The sequence below is a fragment of the Thunnus albacares genome, chromosome 3 (assembly GCF_914725855.1).
Source record: "Thunnus albacares chromosome 3, fThuAlb1.1, whole genome shotgun sequence".
NCBI classification, from domain to species: Eukaryota; Metazoa; Chordata; class Actinopteri; order Scombriformes; family Scombridae; genus Thunnus; species Thunnus albacares.
The window spans coordinates 21,994,644-22,004,697 of record NC_058108.1 but is presented as its reverse complement, the minus strand read 5'-3'; the positions used below and the strand labels follow the sequence as shown (position 1 = coordinate 22,004,697).

General features: G+C 37.3%; 1 protein-coding gene across 1 annotated transcript; it reads left to right on the top strand.

The window, feature by feature from the left end:
- The first annotated feature begins 6,942 nt into the window (after positions 1–6,942).
- Positions 6,943–8,864, top strand: helt (helt bHLH transcription factor). Its single transcript, XM_044346649.1, has 4 exons — positions 6,943–7,124; positions 7,715–7,819; positions 7,977–8,073; positions 8,333–8,864. The coding sequence occupies exons 1-4, from the start codon at positions 7,098–7,100 to the stop codon at positions 8,806–8,808; spliced, it is 705 nt and encodes a 234-aa protein (XP_044202584.1). The 5' UTR covers positions 6,943–7,097; the 3' UTR covers positions 8,809–8,864.
- The last annotated feature ends 1,190 nt before the right edge of the window (positions 8,865–10,054 follow it).

The following is a 10,054-nucleotide window of genomic DNA, read 5'->3' as shown; positions in this document are numbered from 1 at the left end:
GAGACGGCCTTCCGTGTTGTTCTGCCTAAAATTTGAGAGAAGCGCTGTCATTGGTTGATGTGTTGAGCTACCGACGGTTGTGCATATTTTACATACAATAAAGGCCTATTGGTAGACTGTAAATATGTATGTTAAAAGGCACATCCTGGTGAAAAGTCACATGCAGCTACATCCTGTAGAGCAGCAGAGGAAGACAAACTGACGTTACTCATGCTTTCATGTGGCATTGGGCTGACATGAATTAATAAAAGTAAACAAATAATAATAATAATATATCAGCCCAAGATGGGTCAGAAAAAAACAACCAAAAACAATCAAATGAACGCAGGTAATGTAAGTAAGAGTTTTTTGTGACTGAGGTCTAAGGACAGAAGGGTGTTATATATACTGTACTGACTGTAAAACGCAGATTTTTTGGGGGTCTATATAAATATTGTCCACCAGACTGGAAAATTGTCCTTTGCTCACTATAACATAAAAGCACCACAAGAACAAGTTACAAAAAACACTGCAATAAAACAAAAACAAACAATCACAATAACATAAAAAGCATGGTGTTGCTCACTAAAAGGGCCACACAAATATGACAAAACAACATAACAAAACATAACATAACAAAAAACACTTAAACAAAACAAAATACACTTCAACAAAACATACAGACTATCACAATAACATAAAAGCACCACAGGAACTTGTAACAAAAAACACTGAAACAAAACAAACCATCACAATAACATGAAAGCACTATGTTCCTTCACTAAAACATAACATAACATAACATAACATAACATAACATAACATAACATAACATAACATAACATAACATAACATAACATGGCATGGCATGGCATAACATAACACAACACGGCATAACATAACATAACATAACATAACATAACATAACATAACATAACATAACATAACATAACATAACATAACATAAGCATAGCATAGCATAGCATAACATAACATAACATAACATAACATAACATAGCATAGCATAGCATAGCATAGCATAGCATAGCATAACATAGCATAACACATTACATAAAAGCACCACAAGAACATGTAACAAAAACACTGCAACATAACAATCAAACAAACAAAATATATTGAAGTATAAAACACAGTACAGTAGTTAAAAAAACAACTCATTAAATACTTAAAACAGAGTGAAAGACATAAAATTAGAAAACTGTGAACCAAGATTTGTGTTTCAGTTTTTTTAGTTGAAAATGTTTTTTAAACAATTGCACTTGGAATAAAAAGACTTCTTAAAATATTTTCGGTTGCCAAAGGCAGCGCCTATAGTCTCAAACTGATGGCCTTATGGCTCATCTCAACAGTGTACAACAGCTCCCTGAGCTTCACATAGTTTCCCATTTGATCTTGGTAATTATTTTTTATTCTTTATTTTATAATTATTTGTTGTTCTTAACTTGACTACATACAGAGATCCATTGACCCTGATCGACAAATAAATTGTCATGTTTTCTGGAGGATTAAACTAGCCAACACTGAGGTCATGTCTTTTTTCTGGGAAACTGGGGCTTTTAGAAATTAAGGGGAAGTTATGCTCTACTGTGAACATAACTACTGTGAGGTATTACAGTATTTAGGCTAATTCCAGTATTTTAAGATTAAGTATTCAACAACTTTCAGGCCAAGAAAATAAATAAAAGCTTCAGTATTTCTCCTGGCAGTGTGGAGAAAACTTTTAGACCTTCATATTGGAAAGTTTCATTTCACAGGTCTATAATTCACTAATCATTTCCTGAAAGAACTAATGTTAACTGGTCCTGAGACTGTAACCAGTAAGTTCAGTCAGAATTTAGTTTGCTGTGTTGGGTTTATGTGTCCAGATTCCAAGAATAAAACTTTCAGAAAATATGATTGAACAGCTAATCAAATAAATAAAAGAAGTACAATATCATTAGACTTTCTTTTTGGTATCATCTTTAAGTCATGACAAGTATTTCTAAAATCCTGGCTACATATCTCCTGTCCAACAGTATATACAGTAGTTACAGTGCAGTGAATGGGTCAATCCTGACGTGTGAGAACATTTACTTTGATAATAAAAGCTAATACTTCTGTACTTTTATTCAATTTTAATGCAAGATATGGAGCCCCTAAAGTCCCAAAAGGTTATATTTTTTTTATCTTGTACGCACAAGATAATTATCTTGTGGGAACAGGTTAATATCTGCTGAAGGCATGACAGGCCTATGCTTTGAATACCCTGAGGGTAAGTTGCGTTTATAGCTTTTAATAGTTTTTTGATTTCTCAAGTATGTTAGAAACATGGCAGCGTTCATTGTTTTATTTGAATAGTCAATTTACTATGTTTTTTACAGAACCCCTAAAGTCTCAGAAGGTGGTATTTTTTATGTTATGTGCACAAGATAATAACTTGTTCCCACAAGATATTAAGTTATTCGCACAAGATAAAAAAATACCACCTTTTGGGACTTTAGGGGCTCTGTAGACAAGACTTTTACTTGTAACAGAGCATTTTTACTCAGCTCAACTTTACTCACAGTACACAGCTGATCAGCACAGAGAGAGAACCAGAACAAGGATCTGAGTACTTCTCCCACCTCTGAACCAAAGCTGCAGTAGCATCATGTTCGCAAAACATTATCAATGTCCTTTATGTTTTAATTCTTAGGAGAAACTATAAGTTATACATTTAAGATTTAAAGTCATAAAGTGAAATGTTTATCTGCAAAATTCCACACATCAGTAATCTGCTTATCTGAATTTAGATCAAGAATATTGTGAGCTACAAACCTTTAATGCAGTCGAGAGCCTGAAAATAATATTTAAAAAATGATTTTAAAATGTATGTCAGTGATACAAATATGGACCAGATTATTGTTTTTATATTTTATGGTTTAGCTGCAGTATTAATAGATCTCCTGATTCTCAATTGTGAGTTTCTAACAACCTTATCATTTTAAATCTATAATATTACATTAGTTTATGGATTTTCTCCAATACAGTTAATAGACTTTATATTGTCTTTTTAAGACCGAGATTACAGTTTAAGTCTGTCTGTATAAAACTATGAGAAGTTTTGCATCTTATATCTACAATATTTTTTAATTGACAGGCCACTGTAGTTTCCAAAGAACACCACTGGAGGGAGCAGTTTTGCACTTAAAAGTTGAGTTCATACTAGGTTCAATATTTTTTATGTAAAAACATACTTTCTAATAAAAATGAAAACCTTTCAATTTAACTGTTGTATTGCAAAAACCACACACCAGTTTATCATGAGTCAGAGATAAAATAGCAACTTTAAATAAATCTTCATGTTGTTTCATGTAAATGATTATTTTAATGTTTCGGTGAAAAACAGCGACTTTGTGTCGTTATTTTTTAATCTCCCCAAATGCAATATGATATGAATATGAAGTATTATTTCTGCAAGGAGTTAATAAGGATTTCAATTAGTTTTAACTTAAGAAAATTCACTATGATATTATAATATCACAGAAAACTTCGTGAGAGGAACAGAATAGCTATACTTCTATTCCCATGTTTACAAGCTTTAATCAGTACAACATCGGCCTTTAAAGCTGCTGTATTTGTTTTTCAAAGGAGCCCATGATGTCTGAACTCAGCTTTAGATCATCTCCTCGGGCTGAATGGGGACCGTGTGAACTGCTGCAGTTCAGGCTGAGGGTGGCGCACCAAGCTAAAGGATTGTGTCAGGGACCCTCAGAGGTCACCACGGGTCAGAGCGCAGCGCCTGACAACACCGAGTCCTCACAGGCTGCTGCTGCTGCTGCTGCACACAGCTCTGTCACAAATTAGGCTTGGCTGGAGACGTGTTTATGTTTTCCTGCAGAGCTGCTGTACAGATATTATAGAGAGATCTCTGGATGTTAAATAGAGGGGAAAACATGCAAACGAATGATAGAGTCACCACATAATGAGGCACATCATTGAGTCCATAGTCTAATAACATGATTCCAACTACGATTATTTGTTTTTTATATGGATTAAGGCTGTTTGTGTGTGCGTGTGCGTGCTTGCAATAAGCTATTATATTATATATATTATATATATTATTATTTTTTACATGCACAATCAAAAGCTTCTGTGTTAAACCAACCATGCAGGATTAAGCTACAACCTTACTGTAACAATAAAAACATGTACAATATCTAATAATGTGAATTATTTCCATACTGCAAATAATTGCACAATGTAACATTATTAAGGGGAATCTAGTGCTCTGTTGTGTGCAGTAGTGGTGATTCTTTGTTGACACTGATTTCTCTCTTGCCATGATTGATTTAAATGTATTTCTAACTTTTAATGCATCTGAATCATTTCTATATACTGTATTTTCTTGCCCTTGGCTGCATGCAAAACAGCAAAACGTGGCACTCTATTTTTGTTGCAGACAATATATTTGTTAAAATGACATTATCCCACAATAGGTGTAGCGTATCTAACTGACTGTGCAGCTGTACATTATGTAATATTACAGAGTATTAGTGCGTCAAAATGCCAGAATTTGAAGTAAAAAATTATTATTGAAGCCTAATTTTCAGTCAGGTGCTGTGGACAGTAGGTCTGTCTATGGGAAGTCCAAAAAGGAAAAATCATGTTATTTTTATATTATCAATATAACCACTCAAACCACTCAATAGTCTAAAGTCCTCAAAGCTTGTTTATTTCCTTTGACATCACTGTATTATGTTTCCTACAGTGACTTTTTGTTGGTATGTTTCAGCGTTGTATCTTTCTATACAAATTACTGTAGTTCTTTCCTACTTTTGCCAATTTGAGTGTACAGCAGTGAGTAAACATGATACTTAATCTTCTACCTACTGCATAGTGTCTATAAGGACCAATATGACAAATACGATCAAAACGTTGTCACAGATTCACAATTAATCCAGAATGAATGTGTTAATGTGTCCATAAATGCGCAGAGATTGCAGCTATTCTGAATAACGCAGGCAGACTACAGCTGTAAATGTAGGATATTTTTTAAATCTGAGGAATAATGTTGCTGCTAAAACAACTCCACCACAACGATCAACAGTTAATATAATAACAACTATGGCACCAAATCATAAAGGTTGCCATATATTCCGAATATAGTGTGGTAAAAAAATGTGGAAACGCAGTGACTTGACAAATAATTTACTCAGAAGAGTTACCCATGCTAAATACTGAGCACGTTCGTTTATTAAATCAGACAGTTGTCAAACCAGTTAACAAATAATTTGAACACGGAAATACAAATGTCACATCAAAGTAACACAACATAACTATGATGAAGTAAAATCCTGACGCATCATTTGGCTTCGTACTGACGCAACACTTGGCCTTAAAAAGTCGGTCAGCAAAAACTTCCAGTCTTTAATTCAGTTTTTAAAAAAAGCAACAACACAGACGTCCCTCCATATTTCAAAGGACAAACACATAAAAAGTGTTAAAAACTGCACAGTCAAGTAATTGGATTTTATGCCCTCGTCCCGCTCGCTCGCGCTTTTCTCTCCATGGTGCTCTAAAAACTCTCCAAACGCTTCAGATGTCTTGTGAGCCTTTCTTTCACAATCTCCGCTGCTTTTTTATTCTTCGACACTGCTCACAGGATCAAATATATCCAAGCACGGTGAAACTTTCGAGATTAAAACGTTCTCAGTGAAAAAAAAAAAGAATCGGAGCAAACTGTCTTGGCGCATGAGAGCAGTTTGAATCTGTGAGAAGGAGCGCACACAATAAACCTGTTGTTAACCTTGCTGTGAAAATATGTTTGAAGAAAACAGCCAATTGTTGTATGAAATGTATTCAAGTATAAAATAATGCCCTTTGTTTGGGGGGAAAAACTTGAGCAATGTGAGGGTACAAAAGTCCCCTGTGGCATTTACTAGCACCCTTTGTGCAGTTTGCGCTTTGGCGTCTCCACTTGGCGCATTACCCAGGCCCCTTTAAACGCGATTGTTTCTTTCTTTCTAATGACATTTACCGGATCAAAACATGCTGTTAATTCGATCAGAAAGCTTCACCCTTCATAACAATGGCAGTATAATTTCTCCCAAAGTTTGTTAAGTTGACCGAAATTAGGCAAATGAATAGGGGTCTCCAGGCTATCCATCTTGCAGGTGACGGGGAATAATGCGCGTTCACACCAGCTGCATTCTTCTTTATTTCTCCCTTTCTTTCACAGCATTATTAAAATTTAGGCCAATGAAACTATTCATTCGACTGAATAGACATTTTCTTATAGGATAATAGGATACAAATTGAGCCTCTCCAAAGAGTCTCCAGTGGTGGGTAACCCTCGTGTGCCAGAGGCTGCTGGAGACGCTGGCCTTGACGCAGACGACGCTCGTGTGCCAGGGCTAATCACACACCTGCCGAGGAGTCCAACAAAATAAAGAATGTAAACAAAAAGCTTGCCATCTCTCATAAAAGATGGACGTGTCACCAAGTCGTGTGAGAAACGCCGAGAACAAACGGGGGGACTCCGTCTCCAAAAGATCTCCCCTGAACTTGGCGGAACAGCCTATTAAAGGCTTACTTAATTACTCTAATGACACTGGACAGGCCTTAAAACTCGGACCGGGCTTGGATGAGAGTTAAGATCGCTTGCTGGGATTTGTAAACAGGCGATCGTGTGAGAAACGCGAGTTGGAAGAAAGAGGGTTTCTTTTTTCGCCGGCTTTGTTTTCAGTGCGCACAGTGCGCCCCGCCGGATCAGGCGATCCCAACGCTCAGTTCTTATTTCCCGCCTGGGTTGTTACTATGCAAATAATATTCCAAAAGTAATCACGTGTCTTTTGAACAGCCACGTGGATTAACAAAGCAGGTTTGCCCCCCTGCTAGCCCATGGCTTTAGATTTTTACTATTTCTTTAACTGATCCTAAATGCACACATTTACCCAATGCATGGCTCTAATCCCATGGAATAATTTACACCATGAATGCAGGAGTCCCTTGGATGATCCCTTTATAAGGACCAGCTTTCCTCTCAAACCTCAGTCTGCTTCATCTCCTGCCAGAGCAACACATCTCTCCAATCACCAGCTGAAGTGATTTTTAAGAAGTTTGTCAGAAATTCGTCGATGGCATCTAAAATGAAAGATCGGAAGGTATGCGCTCCATGTGCGCTCTGTATGAGGACTGAGATATTTTGGAAACATGGCACTTTTAACACTTTTCAACCACTTTATGGAATTTTGCACTTCATTATTGACATCGATAATTGTTTAACTGCCACACGGAGGTATTTTTATGGTAGAAGAAGGGATATCTATTGTGCACCTCCTCTGTGGCACGCGTTACAGGAGAACTACAGCGCACTACTGGTGTAAAAGAGCCTTTCTGACACTTACGTAATATTTGGCGGCAATAATGCACCTAATTATGTTACAAACACTTTGAATGTGTGAAATTCACTGTGTTGAATTCGCTAAAAGATATGTTAACCATTTCCAATGAGGCCTCGGAGATAGAGAAACTGTCTGGAGCGCAGATGTCCGTTGCGCGCTCTGGAGCAGCGCGCAGCGCGCCAAACTCTCCAAGAATTTTAGATCTCATGACCAAGTTTCCAAAATATTTCGTCGCTGGATACGTTTTATATGTATTTATTTGTCGTATTTCTGATTCATACAAAAACTGTACATGAGATGTACTATATTATTGTCATGTGCTCATGTTCTTTCTCTCCCTGCTTTTACAGAGAACTCCCATCTCTCACAAAGTCATTGAGAAACGAAGACGGGACCGCATCAATCGCTGCCTAAACGAATTAGGGAAAACAGTTCCAATGGCACTGGCAAAACAGGTATTGTATATTTAGTCATGTATATAAGTGATTTATTACTTAAAACACAGTACTGATAATTTGGTAATGCAATGTAAATCGTATTTATAAGTGGATGTGATCATGGTGAATATTTGTACAAACATTTTCTAAGGTTAAATTTTTTATATTTTGGAAGAACTCTGGAAAACTGGAGAAGGCTGAAATCTTGGAAATGACAGTTCAGTATCTGCGAGCGCTCCACTCAGCGGATTTCCCTCGCGGGAGAGAAAAAGGTGAGAAAACTCAACACAGAGGTGTTATACTTTACGCATCCCAACATCACAGCTCTGCCAACGAAATATTCGCATTTTATACAGTGATGATTAGGGATAAATGTGGGTTATTTGTAAATGTTTGTCATTTTTAATTAAACCCTAACTTGTGTTCATACATTTTACTGCAAGTCCACTTTTACGCACTGGAATCAGACCTGTTAATCATCATTTCATGTCGTCAGGGGTTTAAATCGTTGTGTACTTTGATTCATTTCAGGTGAACTGCTGGCTGAGTTTGCGAACTACTTCCACTACGGATACCACGAGTGTATGAAGAACCTGGTGCACTACCTGACCACAGAGGATAGAGCTGAAACCAAAGACATCAAGTACGCACGGATCCTCGCCTTCTTACAGTCCAAATCCCGTGCGGTTACCGAGCCCGTGTTCGGCTCTGTCGGCTCGATGCCAGAACCGTCTGACTATCTGGGTCAGCTGCACTCATCACCGGAGCACCAAAGCCACAGCCCCACTGACGCCGTGTACCAGCAGAGTCCGCCGGGACACTTCTCGTGGCACAGCTCGGCCCGCAGCCCGGGCATCTCGTACCCAACAGTGCCGCTCTCTGCGCACACACAACAACACGGTGGATACTTGTCACCGGTGCAGGGACTCGATCACCACTATTTCAACTTCATCGGTCACACGCACGCAAACACGTTCAGTTTGCACAGTGCGCAACATGCCATGTAAATAACTGTACCTTGTTTTGTTGTTGTTTTTTATTTATATAACTGTGAATGATGGAGAAAGACCCTGTACATGATGTGAATAAATATTTCTGATGAAAAATCAGCCTCTTTGACATCATTTACACTCATTTTTTAGGTGGTTAAGTGATGCTTTAGTGCGTAATTAGAGCTCACCAAAATTACAAGCAATTACAACACAAATATCTTCCTGTAAACATAGTTGGAAAGGCAATAAAAAAGAGAAAAGAAGAAAGAAATGGTCTTCAAGTTCAACCTTCAGAAATGTATTAGTGATTTTGCCACATTTATAAATATAAAGAAAACGTGCTACTACATAGACTAGATAGCCTTTATTTTCATTATGAAAAGGAAAATAAAAGTAGTTTAGGATTTGGAGTGATTTTTTATTGTAAAGTGAACCATGTGGACAAGACAGGCTGCTCAAACTTTATTTAAAAAAACTCAAAAAGGCTCCCTATTAGGTAAAGTCCTTGTTTTAGAAGAATTCAGACACAAATATAAACAGCCTCTCTTATCCACAGAGAGGCTGTTTATGGGCTCATCTGTGGGGTTAATGGAGGATGCAGCAGCAGGTTCCAGGGGGCAGACATGAGCCTGATTCCCACTGGGCCACCACACTCCTGACTTTAACAAACCTGCACTTAACAAAACCATGCACTCAATGCACTCAAGACCGACCCCCTGCTCAAAATTTAAGTCTGTCGTTCAAATCAGAAACTTTTTTTTGCACCCAATAAGGAAAATAACAAAGGAAACAAAAGTAATTGTGATGTGTTTTGCATGTAGAGTTACATTTCTAGGATCTCAAAGATGATTTCAAGAAGAAAAAGGTGGAAATTTGCCCTCTCTGAACTTAAACTAAGTTTTAACATTCCCATATATTAAAGTGAATGAGACTGAGTATTCATCAGGATTCAAGAGGGATGTTATGCAGGAAATAAAAAGTTGGTGCTTATTTACATGTAAAAATGTACAATTCTTTAGTCAAATACAACCCACAGAGCAGCATTACTTCAATATGAAACATTTTATCAACAAGAAAAGAAATCTATAGGATTTACATGCAAAGAAGGGACTTCCTTCTAAGTCTTTTAAACTTTCTCTCACTTTGTGAAGGGAAGCCATATTGGGACCAGTTACTGGCAGAAGGGGCTCTTTGCCCTCCTGAGAATAAGGAATTACTCCGATCAAAAGAGAATTGTTTTTGCCAAGCTTGTGTCTCCAAT